At 43.1% G+C, this 24,225-nt stretch overlaps 1 protein-coding gene across 10 annotated transcripts in view; it reads left to right on the forward strand.

Annotated features, from left to right (window-relative positions):
• Positions 1–19,219, forward strand: part of TRAF5 (TNF receptor associated factor 5) — a 45,997-nt gene extending 26,778 nt beyond the window's left edge. For 8 of the 10 annotated variants that reach the window (XM_022593450.2, XM_022593444.2, XM_022593449.2 and 5 more), the window contains 11 exons: positions 1,209–1,427; positions 2,412–2,469; positions 4,132–4,233; positions 4,876–5,049; positions 6,602–6,766; positions 7,404–7,481; positions 7,800–7,874; positions 10,416–10,508; positions 14,157–14,297; positions 15,673–15,841; positions 16,473–19,219. In XM_022593450.2, coding sequence (XP_022449158.1) covers positions 1,210–1,427; positions 2,412–2,469; positions 4,132–4,233; positions 4,876–5,049; positions 6,602–6,766; positions 7,404–7,481; positions 7,800–7,874; positions 10,416–10,508; positions 14,157–14,297; positions 15,673–15,841; positions 16,473–17,050 — 1,851 coding nt within the window. In that variant the 5' untranslated portion in view covers position 1,209 and the 3' untranslated portion in view covers positions 17,051–19,219. The other 2 variants (XM_022593452.2, XM_022593453.2) reach the window with 2 other exon arrangements.
• The last annotated feature ends 5,006 nt before the right edge of the window (positions 19,220–24,225 follow it).

Consider the following 24,225-nt stretch of genomic DNA (forward strand, 5'->3'; position numbering starts at 1 on the left):
ATATAAATAAAATAATCACACAAATGCGTGTCCAATCTCAAATCAAGCGTTGCTCTGAAGGAATGGAACCTGGTTCTATGACAGCTATAACAGTGGATTATAAATGAATGGGTTTTTGGTTTTGTATATTTTTAAAATATTTGGATGGGTAATATATCCATATTCAAAAATTCAAAAGGATTATAAGCAAAAAATCCACCCCCCCCCCCCCACACACACACACTTACCTTTATCCCCTAGCCACTCCCTGGAAGCCTTGCATGTTTTACAGCCTGATGAGTAGAACTCCTGCTGTCAGACCAGGGGGAGAAGAAAAGGCTTACCTGAGAATATGAAGCTTGCAATGAAATTTGAAGCATGAATATGAGTTAACTAAATGAGGAGGCCTGGAAGGGGATAGTGGAAGCTCGGAGGCAACAGCTCATGCAAAGGCCCTGTGGCAGAAGACAGCATGATATATTAGAAGAACTAAAAGAAGGCCTGTGTGGTTGGAGTGCAGGAAGCAAGGGGAGGAGAGGTCCAGGATGCTACTGGGTGGGGAGGATGCATTCTTGTAGCCTGCTTAGCACCATGGGCTTTAACCTAAGAGTGCTGGGAAGCCACTGAATGATGAGGAGAGATAATCTTCCACCATACTTGTATTTTGAAAATATCACCCTGGCTATAGTATGGAGAATGGATTGGAGGGGAAAGCAGTTAATGGGCTTTTATTTAGCTCAGGTGAGAAATGGTGTGGCTTAGTGGTGGTGATGTATTTATATATTTTGCAAGGAATGTACTGGTATACAAAGTTCTTGCTTCTAAAGAATGTTAACAAAACGTTTGTTTCAATTTTCTCAAACGAGTGGAAGAAAAATCCATAACCAGAGTTTACTCAGAATGTAGTTAACACCTGGCTATATTTTGCCCAAGCATGTAGCCACAATGGAGGATAATTTAGCATCCTTTTGATGGACAGTGGGCTGAAGTCTCATTGAATCGCGCTAGAAGTTATCTGGTCCAGCCTCCCGCTGAGCGCCCCAAAGCCACCTCCCCTCTGCAGGAGCCCTCCAGTGGCAGGAGATCGTTACTATGGTTACAAAGTCATAACAGAATGACCCTGTGGGTGATGTTCACTAATCAGGGAACAGATGATTCAAACACCTGATGGCTGTAGTTGCTGTGCTGTTCGCACACTGAATTTTCCTTCTCTTCTCCTGATCCCCCAGAATGGCTTGTTCTGAGGAGCAAGGAGGTGTCCCCTGTGGCTTCATCCGCCAGAATTCTGGTAACTCCACGTCTTTGGACTTTGAGCCAGATGCAGAGTACCAGTTTGTGGAGCAGCTGGAAGAGCGCTACAGATGTGCCTTCTGCCGCTCAGTGCTTCACAACCCCCACCAGACGGGCTGTGGGCACCGCTTCTGCCAGCACTGCATCCTGTCCCTGAGGTGAGCGCTCAGGGCCTGCGCTCCGGCCAGAAGCGGACAGGGCTGTTCCTGGGATCTACGTGTCATCTGTGGCCGCTCAACTGTAATCGTGGTTTCAGGAATTGCTGTGGTTGGCCACAGAACCACGAATATGAGGACGGGCCCACCCAGCACCCTTCTCTGAGAGCCTGAGGAATAATCTTCATTTTTTTCCGTTTTATTGATAGTCACCTTTTCTGAAAATTCAGACCACACCTGTTTTGCACACGAAGGCAGACCTCAGTGCACAGTCCATGTGAGGAAGGACCTGTATCTCATGGGGGTCTTTCCTGTAGGCACCCTGACCTTTCCTTGCCTTGAGGAAGAGGTGGTGTCGCATCTGGAAGGTTCCTTGCCGCCGTGGATACTCTGTCGACTCCCCGGCAGCTGTAAAACGTGGGTTGTGCCATTTTTAGTTGGAGACCAGGAGAGACATGGAAGCAGGCCTTGGGGGTTTATACAGGGACGCCACGGAAGTTGTACCCTCCCAAGCTTGGAAAGGGGGTTATTACAGCACCTTCTCATTCATTCCTGGGTTCGTTCATTCAGCACCTGTGTGTTCCAGACACCCCGCTAAACCAAGCTCTAGTGCACAGAGGTGAAGAGCTGGAGGTCCAGTGTGACAAAGGACCCTCTATGTTCTAGTGAAGGTGCAAGTTGGGGTACAGTGTGACAGCACAAGACTGCCGAGGGAACGTTGGCAGAGGACATTTGACCCTGTCTGCAGGACTCCCTCTTTGACTCACATCCTGGAGGATGAATGGGAGTTTCTCAGGCAGACTGAGGAGGTGCTGAAGTTGGGGTACTGGGGGGCCCCTTCTGGGAGGAGGGAACAGCATGAATAAAGACAGGGCCTGGCCTGCTCAGGGGGAACTTCAAGGGGGTGGCTGAAGCGCTGCAGCTGCTCTTGGATGGGCTGTTGAGGTCAACCCTTAATTCTGGCTTCATTTTGATTTTTCTTTCCAGAGAATTAAACGCAGTCCCACTCTGCCCTGTAGATAAGGAGGTGATCAAATCTCAGGAGGTAAGACAGTCGTGCTTTGGGTTAGCAGTTCTCTGGGTGACGGAGCAGCCAGTGTCCTGGGTTGAATTGGACAGAGAAGTTGGAGCAGAAGAGCGGGAGGGGGACCTTCCTTGGAGTCCATATTCCTCTACTTAGGGTAAGGTGGGACCCCACTCCCACCCCTCTTTGAGAGAGGCTAGTTTGAGTCCTTACTGACCCCCCCAGGATTCTTCTCCCACTTCTTCTTTACCCTCTTCCTGTACTAGCACCAGTTACCATGAGTCACTTGCAGAAATGAAACACCCTGCTTCCTGGAATCACTTTCTCATCTGTTTAGTCTCTAAAACTTTCTTTTATTATTATTATATCTAACAATAGCTTTATTGAGATACAATGCATTTGCCATAAAATTTGCCTTTAAAGTGTGCATGTTTCTGGGGTGTGTGCCTAGGAGTGGAATGACTGGGTCTCATGGTAACTCTGTGTTTAACGTTCTGAGGCACTGCCAGCCTATTTTCCAAAGCAGCTGCACCATTTTACATTCTTACCAGCAAGGTATGAGAGTCCTAACTTCTTCACATCCTTACCAAAATACGCTGTGGTCCATCTTTTTGATTATAGTCTTCCTAGTTGGTATGAAGAGGTATCTCGTGGTTTTGATTCTGTAATGATTAATGACGCTGAGCATTTTTTTATGTGCTTGACCATTTGAATATCTTCTTTGTAGAGATTCCTATTCAAATCCTTTGCCCATTTTTTAAGTGAATTGTTTGTCTTTTTAGTCCAATGTTCATGCTCCTTCTCTCTGCTCTTATGATGCCTTTTCCAAATGCTTAGTTGTACTTGTGTCTGCCTCACGCACTAGGCCAGGGGTTGGCATACTACAACATGGGATTTGTTGGGATAAATCCAGCCTACCACCTGTTTCTGTATGGCCTGTGAGCTAAGAATGGTTTTATATTTTTAAATCATTGAAAAAAATCAAAAGAAGGGTACACAGGAACTCTGTACTATTTTTTACAACTTCTTGTGAGTCTTTATTTCAAAACAAAAATTTATTTTATGAATCAAAAGAAGGATAATGTTTTGTGACATGTGAAAATTATATGAAATTCACATTTCAGTGTCCATAAATGACGTTTTATTGGAACACAGGCATGCCCATTCATTTAAGTATCGGGTACAGTAGGGTTGAATAGTTGCAACAGAGAACATTGCAACGTGGTTGGCAAAGCTGAAAATATTTACTCTCTGACCCTTTACGGAGAAAGTTTGCCAACCCCTGGCTTGTGCTGAAAAATAAGTCAGCACAGCTTCAGTGACACCGCCTGATGACTAATGTAAACGTTCACCCTGGGACAGGAAGCTGAAAGCATCACCCTTATCCACAGCCCCACCTCTTGACCTTTGAGCATGTGGGGTCAAGTTCACCACGAGATTCTCCTAGCTTCAGCCTACTGCACTAAACATTAAATTACCTGGCTCGTATGTTTGGTGGCCTGTCAGATGTATCTGAGACAGCCTTTTCTTTTATGGTGGTGAATCTGGTATTTCCATTCCAACCACTGACTGGAAGTTTCCACCCAACTTTTGAGATGTACTTGAAGACCAAATTAATAATAGCTTCCTTCACGTTGCTCTAAAGCTTTGGAGTGTGTGAGACCTACTTTGTTTATCTTTTAGGTGTTTAAAGACAATTGCTGCAAAAGAGAAGTCCTCAATTTATATGTATTTTGCAAAAACGCTCCTGGATGTAATGCCAAGGTTATTCTGGGACGATACCAGGTTGGTATTACTGGTGAACAATATTTGCCTTTGCTATTTTTCCAGTGACATGTACTGAACATTTTTATGTGACAGTTAGTGGGCTAAGCATGGTACAGAGATTCATTGGGTTGCCCTCAGAGAATTCTTGTCTAGAGGTACCCTTGGCTACAGTGCAGCACACCGAGGGCTAAGGTGTGAAATTAATCTCACGTGAAGAGATTCATTTTGTATGGAACACATGGAGGACATACCATGTGTGCTAGACCTTAACTTGTGGGTTAGGGTTATTGATCCAAAAGAGAAGATGTGAGATATGCTGGGCAAAAGAAATGGTCGAGCAAGGACACGTCATTTTTGGAAAACTGTGAAGGATTGGGGATTCCTAGGATGGGAGCCAGGGCATGACTGCAGAAAGACACAATTGTAAGGGTCCCTGCCTGGAAGCATTTGCAGGTGCTGGGGTGGGTGTCTCCGAGCCGCTGTGGGCCCTGCTGTCTTAGAGGTTGTGATCTAAGGCAGATGACACAGACCAGAACAGAGCTAGAATGTAGTGTAAAGGTGAAGCATTGGTATGAGGTGCAAACAAACGAGGTGTAGGGGAGGTGAAGGGTTGTCGAGTTCCTTTCAGATGAAGCTGTCCTACCTTGCTCTTGCATCCAGCGGTGGAAGGTTGTTAAATGGGAAGCAGGAAACGTGGCTCCACCACAGCAAGCCCATGTCAGGTTCAATCACACTATGAATGAATACGAGGCAAGCATCTCTAGCTTCCAAGGAATTGCTAGGAGGACGCTACAAGTTTCCCTTCCCAGCCACACGTTTTGGAACGTATTTCAGGTGATTCAGTCTTTTCCCCATCATGCCGCTATACCTCTAGGCACTGAGCTCATAAATGTGTAAATGATTCCCTTGTTAACCCAAGAATTTCTTTGGAAGTTCACAGGTTTTTGTGTTTTCCTAAGACAGTCCCTCGCCACTTGTTTTGATAGTCAGGTCCTAGAGCAAGCAGGGCCTCTTTACCAACTTTGTTGTCACTAAGCCTGTACAGGAAATGAGGCTCATTGATCAGCTCTAGTGACCAGATCCTCAGCTTCTGGAGAACAGTGGCTGGTTTATTTTCACCTGTTTCTTTTGTATTTCCTCTCCTTCCCTGTTCTCCTTCACCTTGCGAGTAAGGTGTAGGATCTCACAGGTAGCAGAGTCTTGATGAATGTTGATGGTTTTGGTGAGAGCTGAGGGGTAGCATCCATGGATTTTGGAGAAGATGTAGATGTCAGTTGTCACTGTCTCTCATTACTAGAGGCAAAGGAGAATAGCTATAATATTTATTTACATCCTATAGTAAAACTGTGTGTTCTCTTACGGGGTCAACAAACTGTTTCTGTCAGGAGCCAGATAGTAAATATTTTAAGATTTGCCAGCCATAAAGTGTCTGTCGCAGCTACCTGACTCTCCCATCTCAGAGGCAAAGCAGCCATAGCCAATATGTGAGACATAGGCGTGGCTGTTCTCCATAAAACTTTATTTACAGAAACAAATAGCAGGCCAGATTTGGCCCAAGGGCCGTAGCTTGCCAACCCTGTTTTAAAGGATCTTGTGGTGGGGAACAAACTCCTTAGGATTTTGATACCTTGTCAGCACCACAGTAACTTGCAGTGTTATCCACAGGTTCTGTTAAGACATGCCTGCTTTTAAAAATCTGTAACATGAAGAACACTGTCTGAGTCACCATTCTCTAATATTCTGGTCAAGAACATTTCCTGACTTGACAAGGATGACACCCAGCTTCTCCTGGGCCTGTGATCCTGTATTCCTCTATCGTTTTCTTTACCGCTTCTGGAACAGCTTCCTCTCCCTCCCTTTCTTTCCTTTAGTCCTTCCCCTTCCTTCACTTACTTAGCCTTCTCTTCTTCCCTCTTTGCCCTCTGTTCCGGCTTTTACCATCTGCTGTGCAGAGATTAGTACTTGGTGCTGGAGGTGGGGATGGAGTGTGCACCAAAGAAATGTTCTTGAGGAGCTGGTAAATTAATTGGCGTGTCTAAGGAAAATATTCAAGAGCTAACCTGAGAATATGAGCAGGTTAATAGGTAATCAAAGATAAACCCGGCATGCTTTCTTCCTCACGCATCTTCCCCTGTCCTCCAAACAAGGCTGGCTGTCAAAGCCTCCGTGCAAGCAGCCTTCTCCATGCCCTGTGCTCAGCAGAGGCAGCGGGTGGCCTCTGCAGAGAGCCTGTGACAGAGGCTGTGCCCCCTGCCCCCCACCCCCGCAGTCCTTTCTCCTGCTGCCCCAGGGTCCTCCCTCCCTCCCTCACTAGGCCTTGCACCAGGCTTCCCCTCCCACTGCCCTGCTCAGTGGGTCCCCACTGGCTTGTTGTTATCTGTCGCAGGACCACCTTCAGCACTGCTTATTCCAAGCTGTGCAGTGCTCTAATGAGAGCTGTCGGGAGCCAGTCCTTCGCAAAGATCTGAAAGAGCATTTGAGTGCAGACTGTCCGTTTCGAGAGGAAAAATGCCTTTATTGCAAAAAGGATGTGGTAGTCATCAATCTACAGGTAAAAAAAAAGAAAGAATCATCTTTATGGGACTAAATTCTGCCTCAGTGGTCACAGTGAGTCAGGTGGGATACCAGAAGCACTTTTCTGGATTTATTTTTATGCAGAAAGAGGTCTAAAGAATAACTTTATCTGAGGGTTCTATAAAAAGCTAAAAACCTTCTTGGTGGGACTCTTTTCACGTATCATTGGCAAAAATGTTGTTTGAGCACCTGCCGAGTGTGAGTGGTCCAGGAGTGATGCTAGGCACTGGGTCCCAAGGAGGTGACCACACTGTCTGTCCTCAGGATGCTCTGACCTAATTGGAGAGGCAGGATGCCGGCATAAGACGAGAGCATGGGGTACCCTTTACATGTGCCAAAGGAGCCAAGCCAGTGACTCCCATAGTTTGTCCTCTGTCAGTCCCATGTCCTCTGACCTTCTTTAAAAGAATTGGAAAATTGAACTGAATTGAATTCACTTATACCAAGAAGGCAGCCATCTAGAACGCTTTTTGGAACTAGGCCATACCTTCCTACAGAGGGTAAGCCACATAGCATAGATCCCCAAAGGGACATATGTATACACACTCTGAGGCCATACAGGGAGCCTTTGGAAGCAAGGCTGGCTTTATTTCCGCACACTTTTTCTGTTTCAGAATCATGAGGAAAACTTGTGTCCTGAGTACCCAGTATCTTGTCCCAACAAGTGTTTGCAGATTATTCCAAGAACTGAGGTAACTGTAAATAATTCTCTTAGTAGATTTTATGTAAGATAAAGTTTCAGTAATCACTGTGGTGTGTGTTTGATAAAATCCCATAAGCAGGGGCCCAAGGCTTAAATTATCTTCATGATAACCATGGTTCTGTCTTCCCTCCCCTTCTCCCTGAGAATTCTTCTCTGTTTTCACCTTAGCTCTCCTTCCCCCAGGCTTCAGCATGGTGTTTCCTCCCTTCTTCCCAAGGCACCCTTGGCTCCCTGCTTGCTGCAGTTATACCAGGTAGCTGGAGAGTCGGGGATGCATTTCTCTAGCATGAGGCTGTCTGTTTTGTAGGTGGATGAACACCTTGCTGTGTGTCCTGAAGCTGAACAAGACTGTCCTTTCAAGCACTATGGCTGTACTGTAAAGGTATGGAATAATTGTTTCTGTCTACCTTCTACTGTATAATTCATTTGTTGAGTTCATTTTATTCTTGATTCCATTCAAGATGCAGAAGGACATTCACTTCTGAGAAACTTTAAGACTGGCGCTTGTAACTAGTGGCTACCAGTAGGGTGAGGCAAGATGGTGGTAGGGAATTAACAGGTACAAACTACTATGTATAAAATAAATAAGCTACAAGTATATATAATACAACACAGGGAATATAGCCAATATTTTATAATAACTATAAACAGAATAGAAAAAAGAAAAAAGACTTGTATATAATACATAATACTAATACTTGTATTAGTCAGGGTTCTCCAGAGAAACAGAACAAATAATTTATATATACATAAAATTTATAATACCTAATACCAACTTTTTTGAGGTTTGGTTATACATATGAAAATAAAATGTGACCCTCACATTGACCTTGCAATCCTACTGCTAGAAATTTATTTCATAGATATCCTTTCATAAGTATGCAGTGACTACACACATATACAAACACACATGCACACAAAGATATTTACAGTACTCCCCCCTTGTCCATGGGGGTAGATTCCAAGATCCTCCACGGATGCCTGAAACCATGGTTAGTACCAAACCCTATATATACTACGTTTTTCTTCCCTATACATACATACCTATGATAAAGTTCAATTTACAAATTAGGCACAGTAAGAGCATATCTGAATTGCCAGCATCATTTGGGGCCGTTATCGAGTAAATAAGGGTTACTTGATGACAGTACTGCCATACTGCAACAGTTTATCTGATAACCAAGATGGCTAAGTGACTAATGGGTGGGTAGTATGTACGGCCTGGATACCTGGACTATGGGATGACTCACCTCTGGGGCAGGATGGAGCAGGAAGGCACAAGATTTCACTACACTACTCAGGACAGTTCACAATTTAAAGTATGAATTGTTCATTTCCGAAATTTTCTATTTAATATTTTTGGACCATGGTTGACCATGGGTAACTGAAACCACAGAAATTGAAAGAGTGGCTAAATGGGGACTACTGTTTGTAGCCAAAAAAATCCACAAAAAACCCAAAAACCCACAAAAAATGAAAAACAACCTATAAGTCCATCTCTGAAGTACTGAGTATATAATTATATATATATATTTTTTCATATTTTGGAATACTATGCATCTGATAAAAAGAATGAGGTATATATTTTAAAATTTACATACAGTATGATCTCACTGTGTATGTATCTTCACTGACTCTGGTAGTGAGACTAGGGAATTGGGTGTGGAGACAGAGAGAAGGGGGCTTTTATTTTTCTTCTACATCTTGCTATATTGTTTGAGATAAGCATATATTTCTCTTATTTAAAAAACTCTTATGAGAAAGCTTTTTTGTAAAAATCAGTGAAGAGTTCATAAATGTGTCACATAGCAAACCAGTGATTATCTTGGCTGAAGAAAGGATAGGGTTTACCTTCCTTGAGCATAAAATACAGAATTGTTTTCCGGCTCTAAAAGGAATCTCCGTTTTTAAAAATTTTTATTTAAAATATTTATTTATTTACTGACTGCTTTGGGTCTTCGTTTCTGCACACAGGCTTTCTCTAGTTGCAGTGAGCGGGGCTTCGTTGCGGTGCGTGGGCTTCTCATTGCGGTGGCTTCTTTTGTTGCGGAGCATGGGCTCTAGGTGTGCGGGCTTCAGTAGTTGTGGCTCACGGGCCTAGTTGCTCCACGGCATGTGGGATCTTCCTGGACCAGGGATCGAACCTGTGTCCCCTGCATTGGCAGGCGGATTCTTAACCATTGCGCCACCAGGGAAGTCCCTAAAAGGAATCTTCTTTACAGTTAGGCCCAAACTTCCATTTGGATTGTATTCTAGGACTTGCTGGGGATGGCTGGGGGAGTTCTCTGGAGGAGGGGCCAACCCTAAACTGAAGGGAAATTGATGATGAGTGTTTGCTTAGAGTCTATGGGCCACCCATACCATTTGCTTTTACTAGTAATGCAGGCAGTCTGCAATGGAATTTTAATGATAAGGGAAGAAGTTTGCATTTCTTCTTGCAAACATATAATTTGACTTTGAAGGCAACAAATTTGCATGGGCTGAAATTACAATTAGGTTGCATACCTTCTGCCCGATAAAAGGACAGTGATAGAAGGCGGTAGAGAAGTGTGCTTGGTAGGAGGGAGAACTAACGGAGGCTTAAAACTGATCTGGGAGATAACCCACCAAGGAGGTAAGTTTTATATGGGAATAGTTGAGAGGTGGTAATAACTACACTTAACCCTCAGTCATATACTCCCAGGGCAAGGAACGAAATCAGTGCTGAGAACTTTGATAGTGGCATGACTCTCTGTAAGTGTGTCATGGGTACTGTAGAATCCTAAAGCTGGAAAAGGGACCTGGGAGGGGTCATTCTCTCTGCAACCCACCATGAGACAAGTAAGCAAAGTTGTTAATGTTCTGCTTTAGCAGAATATCCCACCACCACCCTCATTTTGGGAGCCTTTCAACAACCTGACTTATTTTTCTCTTCATATTAAAGGATAAACGAGGAAACCTGCAGGAGCATGAGCATTCAGCCTTACGGGACCACATGCTTCTGGTTTTAGAAAAGAACTTCCAGTTAGAAGAACAGGTAAATATTCAAGGGTTCAAGTATAAATGGAGGCAACAGAATTCCTAGGATTTGTACTTGTTGGTAATTTTATATTCCTCTCTGTTTCAGTATAAGTCAGCTGGAGGTAGATGTTTTTCTACTAAGTGGCCAGACTCACAGGCTTGTAGCACATTAAACTGGAAAGTGCCTTTGAGGTCTTAGGTGAAGTAACTAAGCTCAAAGAAATTTTGATGTGTTTGTGATATTAAGGGACAGAATTCAATCTCAAACCCATGTCCCTGATTCTCAGTCCAGTGCTCCCCATGTTACACCACACTGCCTCTCTGCAGCCTATCCACACACCTTGTGGTTATTACCTGGCACCTAGTAGGAACCTAGTAGATGTTTGGCATTTTTAAATGAAATCAGTATTACCATGAAACAACATTTGACCATCTGCTCTAGGCACCGTGGGTTTTATATATTTTGTAATAAGTCTTATTAACTTTGCAACCTACTCATACGTGCATATTTATTTCACTGCAATCAATGCATACGTACATATTTATTTCACTGGGTTGTGATTATCAAGTGAAATTACGTGTGCAAATGCCAGCCGTAGTCCCTGGAATATTCATAGTGGACCTCAATAAATGCTGATTCTATTGAGTAATTATTCTAAAAGTTCATTATTTTGTTAGGGCATCTCAGGGGATCAGACTTTTCAAGCCCAGGTAGGGAATAAAACCATCCAGCTGCAGAGAGGGAACTGAATTTTACGGCTGCAGATTATTTTATGGTGTCTGATTCCATATTAAAGTAGGTGTGTGAGTTTCAGGGTCAGATCGTAGAGAAAATTAGAAAGACTGATTAAACTGTAACTGGTGGAAGGCATGCTGCCTAGGAGCCATTCCCAAGTTCTTTCTGTAGGAGTTGCCTCATTCGTCTATCCACTGATCCAACAAACACGTGCTATATGTCAGGTACAATGCTAGTTGCTAGGGACACTGAGTCAAGGAAGACACAGCATGTACCCTTGAAGAGCTCACAAAAATGTAAACAGATAAGATGCTGTGCCTTGTGGGATGTGCAATGGGGGTGCCCTGTGTTGGGGTACAGAGGCTGCAGCAGTTTGCTCTGTGGGAGTTGCAGAAGGCTTTTCAAGGTAACACATCCGAGCTGCATCATCTTGAAGGAAGAGAAGGTCCGTCAGTTAAAATGTTGTGGAAAGAGGATATTCCAGAAGGGGAAAGTTTATGCCAAGGCAGAGAGGCATGAGAGAGACTGATGGTCCAAGGAAATGGAGTTTGGGGGTAGAGAGACATCCAGGTGTGAGACAGGGAAAGGCTGAAGACTGGTGTGTTGGGTCCAGACTGCATTGGCCTTCCATGTAAGCTAAGAAGTTTCAAATATTTTACATTCAGTGATTTTTTAATTTATTCATATTCTGCTCTATTTCAGAAAGGATTTAAGGGCCAAAGTTGGGACTAATGTTTGCCAGTAATAAGGATCTAAAAGACGTTTTTAAATAGGAAGATACTTGGTCAGCTAATTGTTTGGCTTTAAAAATAAGACAGCTGGTGGTAGCATGAAAGATGGATAGAAGGAAAGAAGAGAATGAGGCCAGAGGGACCAGGCAGAAGGATGCTGCAGTAAACTAGACAGTGTGGCAGTACAGCCTGGCAATTGATGGGTGAGGGCCCTGGAGCCAGAAAGGCCTGGGTTCGAGACCTGGCTCCGCACATAGGAGTTCGGGCAAGCTACTTAACCTCTGTCTTCCACAATTTTCTCATTTGTAAAATGGGGTCATAGTGAGGGTCGGATTATATATGTGCGCTCTTAGCACAGTGCCTGGCTAACAATAAGCAGTTCAGTATTAGCGGAAGCGATACTGGAGGTGGTAGTGGGTGGTGGTGATGCCAAAGGTGAAGGCTTGACCAAGGCTGTGTCAGTGGGGATGGAGGGAGGGCATTGAGAGACTTTTGCAGGTTGGAGTCACATGCTGTAGTTAAGGCAGGGAACTTAGTAATGTTTTTAACTGAGATGGGCACTGCACACAGGAACACGTTAGACGTGAGGGGAGCGGGGCAAGAGGAGACACTGAGTTTGCTTTTGGTCAAGGATGTCTGGTGCACACGTGGGAGTCAGCTCTTGGGGTATAAGTAGAAGATTTGGGGGCCAGAGATCAGATGGTTATTGCAGCCACTTGTGCATTCATTTATAAAACATGTGTCAAATGCCCTCTGTGTGCCAGGCGCTGTGCTGGGCTTTGGGGATCGGGAAATAAGTGAAATGTAGCCTCAGCAATTTAGTGGAGAAAAAAATGACCAAATTAACCAAAAAAAAAGCAATGAGTCATGAAGGTAAGTTATGCTTCTAGAGTATGGTCAGAATGTCATGGAACTTAAGAGGTGGCCTAGGTAGGTGGTACTAGTGTGGAAGTATTTCTGGGAGGATATGCCCTTGAGTGAGGCTTAAAAAGTGGTCGCTTCTAGGTGAAGGAGGAAGTGACTGAGAGCAGGGCCTGAAACAGAAGGTGTGTAGTGTGCAAATGGGCATGAGGCTGAAAAGGTGGCCAGGGGCAGATTTTGTAGGGCCCTGTACAGCCTGTAAAGGAAGGCCACTAGAGATGGTTAAATAGGAGGGGTGACCAGCCCAGATTTGTCACTTATTATTCTTCTGGTCACAGTATGGAGTATGATTTGGAGGAAAACAAGGCTAAAGACAGGGGGAGCATTCATTCATTCATCTATTTAACAAACATTTATCAAGCACCTACTGGTGCCAGGCACCAGCCCAGTTGTTGAGGTTCCAGTGGACAGTGGGACTCATGCCAGTCCAGCTCCCATAGAGCTTCTTTTCGGGTATGTGTTTGTTAGGGACAGTGTACGATCTGTTAGGAAGCTATCGTAGCAGCCCAGGTGAGAAATAACGCAGGCTGAAACAAGATGAGATGCAATGAGAAATGGATGTAAGAGTTGTTTTGTTGTGTGTCAGGAGCTAAAGTTGGCAGGTATTGCTGATTAAGTGGGTGTAGGGATAAGAGAAGAGTTGTTGAGGATCACGCAAAGGTTTTTGGTTATTTCCCTCAAATTGATTGTAAATTCTGAGAGGTGGTGTGTTTTGCCTACCACTTGCTAGCGGTATGCTGGGCAGGTTACTTAAACGCTCTGCCTCTGTTTCCTTATCTGTAAAGTGAAACGGATAGTCATACCCAACACATAGGATTCTTTGAGAATTAAAAGAGCTAAGGAATATAAGGGTCTGACAGACTCAGCAAATTGCAGCTATTACTATCGATGCTGTGCATACAGCATCTAATGTGGTCTGGCGATCGGGACTCTGCGGTTGTTTAATAAGTGCATGCTGAATGAAAGAGGAGAACCAGTTCAGCAAATTTAGTCAAGTGGTGTCACTAGCATTAGATGAGCCATCAAAGTGGGTTACATACAGAAAAGGCTGTTGAGGAATCTATGGATCTTTCTTTTCTTTATTATTTTTTTTTCAGAAGCACCTGCGAACATTTCTTAGAATTATATAGTAATCTACCTGTAAATGTTTTCTATAAATATATGTGTGTATATCTTTCCTAGAAATACTTAACCTGCAATATTTTCCTAGAACTATATTTAAATTTTAACTTGTGTGCATACAGTTCAATGACCTCATTCATATTCCTGTTATTAGATTTCTGACTTATATAAGAGCCTAGAACAAAAAGAAAGTAAAATCCAGCAGCTAGCAGAAACCGTAAAGAAATTCGAAAAGGAGTTCAAGCAGTTTGCACAGTTGTTTGGCAAAAATGGAACTTTCCTCTCAAATATACAGGTGAGAAATGGCCTTTCTATTCATAATCAAGATTTAGCCTTCAACTAGCCGTGAGGGTTTTTCTTTTAATTTTTAAATGGAAATAATTTCAAATGTGCAAGAATAAGATAGTGCAAAGAACACCTGTATATTCTGCATCCAGATTCACTCATTGTCAGTATTTTGTCCCATTTGCTTCATTCATCCCCCCCCTCCTCCTTCTTGTCCCAAACTCCCCCACCCTGTCCCTGTCACACACACCCCCGCCCCCCTTGGGTATTCTTTCTGAACCCTTTGAGAGTAAGTTGTCTATCTTATGGCCCTTTACCCCTACATACTTCAGTATGTGTTTCCTAAGAATAAAGGTCCTCTTTTACATAACCCAGTACATTTAGCAATGTTAGTACATGTTTACACTGGTACAGTACTTTTCTATAATTTATGGCAATTAGGGCTGTAATCAATGTTGGGCTGATGTTAGTCACTTGATTTCAGATTCCCTGGGAGCATCTGTAGTCCTGCATTTTGTAGTCAACGAAGTGAAACTATTAATTCCCCTGGGAAGAAAATGTTTTAAACATCACTAAAACATAGCAAAAATTACTTTGTGCATCATGAATGTTAAATAACCATAAACAAATTCCTAAAGAATAATGACTTTATTGTGATGATAAAATTTACAGTGGAAAATATTTCAAGATGTGATATGGGCAATCTTTTTGAAATCTGGATTATCCCAGAAAATGTAGGCCATATCATTTCCATATTTGTCAGCATACCATATGGATGTGTGTGTGTGTGTAGAAAAAAGGAAATCCATCATATGTTATTATCTCAATTCTGACCTCTTTCTAACACAAAAACCAGTCAAGGATGAAGGCACTAAGGGTAAGAATGGAGGAGAAATATATAGTTTTATTTAGTCCCTTCCATCTAAAGAGAGCAACCAAATGTTCAGGCTTTAGCTCAGGCACTTCTGTACCACCTGTAGTGCTCAGGCCAGAACAGGTGGGCCTTCTTCCAGCGCATTCTCTGCCTTCTAGCAGAGTAGGAGTGAATCAGAACAGTAGCATCTAAGAGAAGGAAGTGATAAGGCAAGGAGAGAACAGACATATAAAGATAGGGTAGAGAACCAAGAGGAGAGACACCAAGGGAGGAGTAAAACTCAGATGAAGAACAGTTCAAAGATTTGAAACAGGAGCAGAGATGCTGTGGAGGGGGAGGAAACTATTAGGTGACTCATCTCTCTGAGATCCTCATTGAATTTTCTCTTCTGGACTGTGCATTTTTCATTTCATTAATTGATTAACTAAAGGTGAAATCTTTGAGTTGAAAGATATAACCTTAACGAACTACTCAAATTTTTTTGACATGATGATCCACTTTGTACTGAAAGGTTCTTGCCAGTCACATTGACAAGTCCGCTTGGCTAGAAGTTCAGGTGCGTCAGTTATTACAAATGGCTAACCAGCAACAAAGTAAATTTGATCTGAGGCCTTTGGTGGAAGCGATTGATACAGTGAAACAGAAAATCACCCTGCTAGAAACCCATGATCAAAGATTAGGTATGTCTAATGTTTTATACTTATCTGTTGGTGATTCATTATTTCTACATGCGTTCATGAAACAAGCAGCTGTCCAGGATCAATAATGGCTGAATCTGGTATTTGTGAAACAGAACAGCATGAGGTTCTGGCCACTCAGGCAAAAATGATGAAGGGCCATGAGCGGGAGCTGGAACAAGCAAGGGGTGGAAATGGGCCAGGAAATTCCAAGAACAGGGAGTGATGGTTTTTTAAGGAGAGTAGACAAAAATGAGAAGGGGAAAGATGTGGTGGGAACATTGTTTTAAGTATAGAAAAAGAGACAGGCTTGGCTGTTTCAAAGCCTTCCAGTTAGAAAGCAGTGGGGCTTACCATGCAGATGCCCGCTAGCTCAGTACACAGTGCATCTTCTCAACACTTTGGTGAGCCTCAGATCAAGAGGACGCATTTGGGTTTTCTTGGTGCCAATCTTGCCAAGACACAAGAATCACGGAGTTGATATTATTAATAGGAATTGTCCATTGGTGGACATTGAATTCAGTTCATCTTTGGGATGTCAGAATTTTCTTGGTTCTCTTCGGATAACAAAATTCCTCTTTGGGCAAATTTTAAAGACAACTTTAAGGCCTTCAGAGTCTTTTTTTCCTTGCAGTTGTTTTGGAAGGGGAGACTAACAAACATGATGCCCACATTAATATTCATAAAGCACAGCTGAATAAAAACGAAGAGCGATTTAAGCTGCTAGAAAGTGCCTGCTATAACGGAAAGCTCATCTGGAAGGTCACAGACTACAAGCTGAAGAAGAAGGAGGCGCTGGACGGACACACAGTATCCATCTTCAGCCAGCCCTTCTACACCAGCCGGTGTGGCTACAGGCTCTGCGCTAGAGCGTACCTGAATGGGGACGGGTCTGGGAAGGGGACGCACCTGTCGTTGTACTTTGTGGTGATGCGAGGGGAGTTTGACTCACTGTTGCAGTGGCCATTCAGGCAGAGGGTGACCCTGATGCTTTTGGACCAAAGTGGCAAAAGGAACCACATTATGGAGACCTTCAAGGCTGACCCCAATAGCAGCAGCTTTAAAAGACCCGATGGGGAGATGAACATTGCCTCTGGCTGTCCACGCTTCGTGGCTCATTCCACTTTGGAGAATGCCAAGAACACCTACATTAAAGATGACACCCTGTTCTTGAAAGTGGCTGTGGATTTAACTGACCTGGAGGATCTCTAATCACTGCTTCTGGGGTGATAAAAGGACTCCTTGAATCCAGAACCTTTGGTTAATGTAGTGACTGAATGTAGGCTCGACACACACTCGTATTTGGCTCTTTGCCCTTAATGTTTGAAGTCATTTTGAGATTTCTCAAGTGCTGTCTTCTTTTTACATTTTATTCTGTCCCAGTTTGAAACTGACAATACTTAGAATATCTTCTCATTATTTATATTTTTATATCTCTTGAAAGATGTTAATTTTCTTAAAGGTAAGGTCTGGGGCATACCTCTTTTACTGGTGCTTAGTGTGGGGTCTCAGGATGGGCCCTCTATAATATTAAATGTCATTGAGGACACAGAAGTAGAATTTCCAGTTGAAAATGCTTTGGTATTTTTGTGTGTGTGTGTGTGCGGTACGCGGGCCTCTCACTGCTGTGGCCTCTCCCGTTGCGGAGCACAGGCTCCGGACACGCAGGCTCAGCGTCCATGGCTCACGGGCCCAGCCACTCCGCAGCATGTGGGATCTTCCCAGACCGGGGCACGAACCCGTGTCCCCTGCATCGGCAGGCGGACTCTCAACCACTGCGCCACCAGGGAAGCCCCATGCTTTGGTATTTTATATTTGACCTTTTGATTCTAGACCTGACCGTAAGCCTGCAAAAACTATCTTTTAGGGTAGGCTATTCCAGTTAGGTAGATGGGTAATGTACTTCAATCTGCCCGGTTTGGACCAGACTTTTTCTGGTTATATACTGTATTTGTGGAAATTACTACACCTTTAATATTTTTATGAAGTTTACCAGGAGTCAGCAAGCACAGTTTTGCAAGGATGCATAAGAAGTGGTGAATAGAGTAAGCATTTTCATTCTCCCTGTTGAAGTAAAGCAGAAAGCACGGCATAGTTTATACATAAGGAGGTACAGCCATCCAGCTAAAGTTCAGATTTTATTAGGTTCAAGCACATGAAAAAAACATTTTCAAACAAAATGATCAAATGTTATGAGTTTCGTAAGATTCAACTTAATAAATATATGTACATGTATACAAATAGTTTAAAGGTATTTGGTAAGAATAGTAAATTAATATGAGGATGGGCAGAATTTAGTATATGATGGAGAAAATGTCAAAAATGGATAAGAGGAATTTAAAACCTAGGGAGAACACCATTACAATTTCCTGTGTGTGTTCGTATTCCCATCCGAAATTGATGGCTAAAAGCAGTATCTCCTATTCTTTTTGAGAGGAATTTTGAATTCATAAATTGATATGAAAATGGGCACTTATGTAAACTTGTGATGTTTCTTGTCGAAGTCCTGAGTACTTTGTGAAGAACAGAAATGATCGTGTTCTTCTACATCTATCTGTATGGGTCTGGGAATGTAAATACAAGTCTACCTGCGTCCTTCTGACTCTTGATAAGCCTGAGTTTAACAAGAAAACTACCCAGTTTTCCTGAGCCCTAACTCTTGTTATGCCACCAAGCATGGCCGACACTCAGCTGGCTCCCTTGAGCGTGCAAGGGCAAGCTGCTCACTCGGGTGATGACCACACACCTTAAAACTCTTGATCAGTTGACCTCACAGAAGCATATGATTTACACCAGTGGCTTCTGGAATAAATGGAACTTTCTTCATCTCGCCTGTGAAATTTCCAAGATACCAAAGACTCATACTGCACAAATCTTCCCAAAGGGTTAAATTCAAAGACCTAGGTTCACAATAGAAATCTGCTAAAGAACTACCCTGAATCTGCTGGTGAACTGGGGTACAGCTGACGGTCAGCACATTCCCTCAGACAAACTCAGGAAGTGTTTCTCTAGACCCCAGAGCGGGACGCAGGTGGCGCTGTGTGCTTGTTTTCAATGTTTCTCATCAAGTCCAAAGTCATCCTTGTGTTCCTGAGGAACAGATCACACTGTTGTAACTAGTTTTAAGTCTTTGATGTGAAAAAGATTTTAAAAAGCGAATTTATCAAAATACTGATTTTGTGCTTTAACCAACTTCTCTACATAAAAAATGGAAGTCACGGCATGGTTTGCCTTATGAGTTCAGAGTCCCTTCATCATTGAAACAGTGAACACAAAACAAGGTATTCTGAAATAAAAAGCACTTATTTCTCACAAAATAAGAGTTGTGAATTTTGTTTTAAGGAAGTCGAGCCATGGACACTTATTTTTCCTTTTTAATGATCTGAACGGTTATTTTTATTCTGTATCTGTAAGATTTAAATTTTTATTTCCATTTTCGTCTGATTTCAGTTCCTGATGAAAAGAAAACAATACGCTAGGCATAAAAGGGGAGTCAACAACCTTGAGAAAGGTATGTGCAGGATTCAAATAGGGTGGGGAGGTGGGGTACATACTAATGCACCTTAACAGATCTGAATTCTAACCTCTGGTCTCCAGATGTGATGATTTCAGAGAAACAAGAAATAGTCACAGGGTCAATTCCAAGTGCCAGTCTTGAGTGCACAGAAATGGGACACAGAGCCACGAACCCTTTGTGATGGCCCTTGGACAATCGGTCCACACTGCAACTACCTCTTTTCTCTTGAAAGTGGTTGCAGACATCGGTCTTAATCTTACATAAGAATTCTGGGCTGGAGATAAAGCTTTGATGGATGCACAATAGTGGACCTGGTGGTGAAATCCCCTGGGAACACCACACTTTAGGGAGGAGGAATAGGAATCTGCAAAGCATTTGGAGAAGAGATCAGAGGTTAGAGAAGTACCAAGGGAGGTGGGAAGGGAACTGAATGTCAGCAGGGCCAAATGCCACCCTGAGAATAGCAGTCGCTCCCAGGGCACCACCCCCAGCACTCTTGAACTCATTATCTCCCCCAGGCTGCTCCCTCCTCTGTCTGTATCTTTGACCCTGGCCTTTGCCTTAAGCTGCAGACTCCTGTATCCAAGTACCTGCTGAACATCTAAGCATGGAAGTCCCACAGGCACTTTCAAGTACACTTCACCAGAACTGAACTGGAGATCTTCCCAGTCTCCCCACCACTCTCAGCCTGTGACTCCTCCCGTTTATACCACCCCAGTTAGTGACGTCAGCATCCAAGCCAGAGTCCGGACACTATGAATCCCCCCTCACTTTCCCCATCCAGTCACCCACCCAGTATGCCAACGGGACCTCCAAATAATTTCTTAAAACTATTCCTACTCCTCTTATCCCTACTGCCTACTACTGCCCTATTTGCTGGCCTACAGGTTTTGCTTCACAACTATTCTCCCTGTTTTCTTCTTTTGCCTCTTTCAGATCCAACCTCACACTGACACCCAGTAATGTCTACAAAGAAAATCTGAGGGTGACTCTCCACCTCACCCCACCCACTGTGGCTCCATCACCCACAGGACAAAGCCCAGCCTCCTTGGTGTGGTGGGCAAGGCCCTGCATGCCTGCTTCTGCCTCTCCAGCCTCACCTCCTGACAATCCTACTTGGCTTTTAGCAGTAGCATTCTAAACCGTTCTGACATTAGTGCTTGTGGTACATTTTTACCTAGAATACTCTTCTCTACCCTCACCTCCTTTGCCTGGTGAATTCTTGCCCGTTAAGATTCTGCTTTGGCCTCACCTCCTCCAGGATGCCTTCTCAAACTAGCCCCTGCACTCAACCCCTACCCTCCACTAGGCCAAGAGCCCCTGCTCGGGGCTGTATACTTGCTTGTCTGTAACTCAGTTCCTGCACTGTTCTTTTTTCCAGAAAACAAATGTTAATTGACTATATTTTTATCAGATTTTACGTTAGGTACAAATAGAACAGATACTGTCCTTGACCTCATAAAACATAATCTGGCGGGCACTGCAGCGGTGAACCAAAATGCTCACTGTGCGCATGTTCCCAGCTGCCTCTGATAGACTTTGCCTCCTAACTTCTTTCTCCTGAGAAACATGTATGTCTCAGACCATTCTGAATGTCTGTGATGCAAAGTAGAAGAATAGGCAAAAAACATTTGAAGGGAGAGCCCTAGGGGCAAAATTTATGAAGACAAGCTAAACCAATCCACATAAGGATTGGGGAGAATCAAAGAAGAGAGAAAAGAACAGTTCCTATGGGAACTGTTGGCAATTGTGACCTGGAGCCTGTTTGATGCTTTTATTCTTCCAAGAGACCCACGTTAAAGACTAAAATACATGTTTATATTATTTTTGGCTGTTTGAGTTACACTTGCTAGAATACAACTCCACGTGGACATTAGACTCTGGCTCCAGGATTACAAATAAGTATATAACAATATAAGTTGTGATCAATGCCTTGAAGAAAATGACAGACTACAGTGAAAGAGTAATGGTGCCAGGTGGGGAGAACATGTACATACTTTGGGTTGTTGGGGAAGTCTTTATGCTGAGGTCACATGATATTCGGTGCTCATGTGACATGCTTCCTGGATGCTTGGCGCTTTTGAACACCCTTATAAAATCTGAGCCATTTCCTGTGAGTAAACTTGCCTCCTTGCCCTCCTTTGCGGCACAGGGATGTGGCCCAGGCCCCACCAATCAGGCCCAGTCATGCAAAACTTCAACTTGAAAGATGAAGTTGGAAAGATTCAACTTTTTGTTGGAAGAAGATTTGCAAGATGAAGAAAGAAATGTGCCAGACTCTGACTTCCCAGTGGTGAGTAGACCACAGGCAGAGCTCCTGGAACCCAATCCTTATTTCTGTAGGTTGTGTTTATAGAAGCTGCGGGTTTGGTGTCAAGTGGCCGCAGCGGTGGATTTTCACTAGTGCCTCTAGTGTGTTTGGGTATCATACCTGGCTTTGCTGTACCTGCATCTGGCCTCTGGTCTTCCTGGAGCTTCTGTGGGCAACATTATATTAATAAAGCCCCTGTAGCAGCTAGAGTGCACTGTGTTGTTTGTAACTAAGCCTGACTAAATCAAGCTGAGACCTGAAAGACAAGTGAGCCGTGGGAGGAGCAGGTGGGATGAGAATTTGGGGCAGAGTGCACTGAGGAATAAAAGAATTGGTTTAAGGAACTGAAGATAGGCCAGTGTGGTGGGAGTCCATTAGAAGAGGGGACAGTGGCACTAGATAAGGTTAGAAGAGGAGGCAGGGCCCAGAATCTAGTGCTGAAGTCATGCTGAGGAGTTTGTGATTTATGTGAAGTGCAATGAAAGTTGACCTGACGTGGGCAGGGGATTGCATGACCTGACTGACGTGTTCTAAAAAACTGCTCTATGTAGCGCATAGATAAGAAGGGGACAAGAGAGGACATGGGGAGAGTATTAAGTTTACACCATCCTGCAGTTGTTCACAGGTCTGTGTCCTTACTAGATCACAAACTCCTCGAAGCCAAAAAGCATGTCTAATTCAAAAGATGCTCAGTGTATTAAACTGAATTGTATATGAACACTAATGCACTGAATCTTTGTAACAAATCTGCTAGGCAGGTGTGATGCCCATTTCACAGATGGAAAAAAAACTGGTGATTGGAGAGAGCTATGTATTATGTGCTAGGCACTGTCCTAAGAATTCTACACACCCAATGTATATTAACACGTGAGGGCTTCCCTGGTGGCGCAGTGGTTAAGAATCCGCCTGCCAATGCAGGGGATATGGGTTCGAGCCCTGGTCCAGGAAGATCCCACATTCCGCAGAGCAATTAAGCCCGCGTACCACAACTACTGAGCCCACGTGCCACAACTACTGAAGCCTGCACACCTAGAGCCTGTGCTCCGCAACAAGAGAAGCCACCACAATGAGAAGACCAGGCACTGCAATGAAGAGTATCCCCTGCTCACCGCAACTAGAGAAAGCCCACATGCAGCAACGAAGACCCAATGCAGCCAAAAATAAAAATTAATTTAAAAACAAACAAACAAACATGCGAATCCTTGCAGCAATCTTATGGGGTATATGCTGTTTTATCCATGTTTACAGAGAGGCAGTGGACACACAGAGATTATGTAATAAGCTCTAGGTTATGCAGCTAATAAGTGGTAAAGCCAGGATCTGAATCCAGGCAGGCTGGCTTCAGAGGCTCCACTCTTACTATGCAAGACTGCCTCATATGGGTACTGATTAACTCTACATGCTTCTATAAAAATATAATTTAACTGAGTTACTATATAATAAGAGTAACCACTGGAATAAAGACCGAATGTATAACTTCCAAACCACTAGAGAAAAAAAACTGGAAAAAGAAACTTTATCAAACCAAAGACAGAAAAGAGAAGACAACAACAGGAAGCATGATACATAGAAAAAACAAGTTAGAATTAAACCCAAACCCAAATTTATTAAACATAAATAAGAATGACTGAAATTTTACTATTAAAAGAGGAAATACCTCAAATATGGGGGACACATGTATATGCTTTTACATATTAATCTAAAACAAAGCAAACAACTCCTTTACTAGGTATATATTCAGAGACACTCTTGCACAAGCGTACCAGAAAACACATACAAGAGAGTTTACCGCCAGCACTGTCTATAATAGCGAAAAACTTGGCGGGAGGAACCCCAAACAAACAAGGCACAGCATGGATGTGGAGCAACGGAAACTCTCCCACATTGCTGGTGGAAGGGTAAATTGGTACCGGCTCCGGAGAACAATTTGACAATATCAAATAAAGCTGAATTGTGCAAACCCTTCCACCTTGCAACTCCATTTCCAGACATATAACCGAAAATTCTTGCCATGTGCCCAATAAGATGTGTATAAGAATTAACTCGTACCATAATGGCAAAAATCAGTAATCATTAAATTACTAGCAAAAGGAGAATGGATAAATTGCTTTATAGTCATACAATGGAATACTATTCAGCACTTAAGATGAAAAAACTAGAACTACATGAATCAACATGGATAACTTTCACAAGTATAATTTTGGTGACAAAACAAAGTTACACAATGCTATCATTTATGTTAGGTTTAAAAAGCACATGAGACAATACTATATGTTACTTACATAGCTATATATAGCATGTATAAAAGCTTTCATGAGAATGACAGATACCACATCCAGGGAAGGAGTTACCTTTGGGGAAGAAGAAAGGGAGAATGAGATTGCAGAAGGGTTCACAGGGGGCTCTAACTGAATAGGTAATACTAAAATCTGAAGCAAATATGGGAAAAATGCTAAAACGCAGTAGTTAGGTGGCTGGTATATAAGTGTTCATTATATTATTCCCTGTAACTTTATACATGTTTGTAATATTTCATATTAAACATTTTAAAGAAAATAA

The sequence above is a fragment of the Delphinapterus leucas genome, chromosome 1 (genome assembly GCF_059928025.1).
Source record: "Delphinapterus leucas isolate spDelLeu-1000000601 "Yukka" chromosome 1, BTC_Dleu_Yukka2, whole genome shotgun sequence".
NCBI lineage: Eukaryota > Metazoa > Chordata > Mammalia > Artiodactyla > Monodontidae > Delphinapterus > Delphinapterus leucas.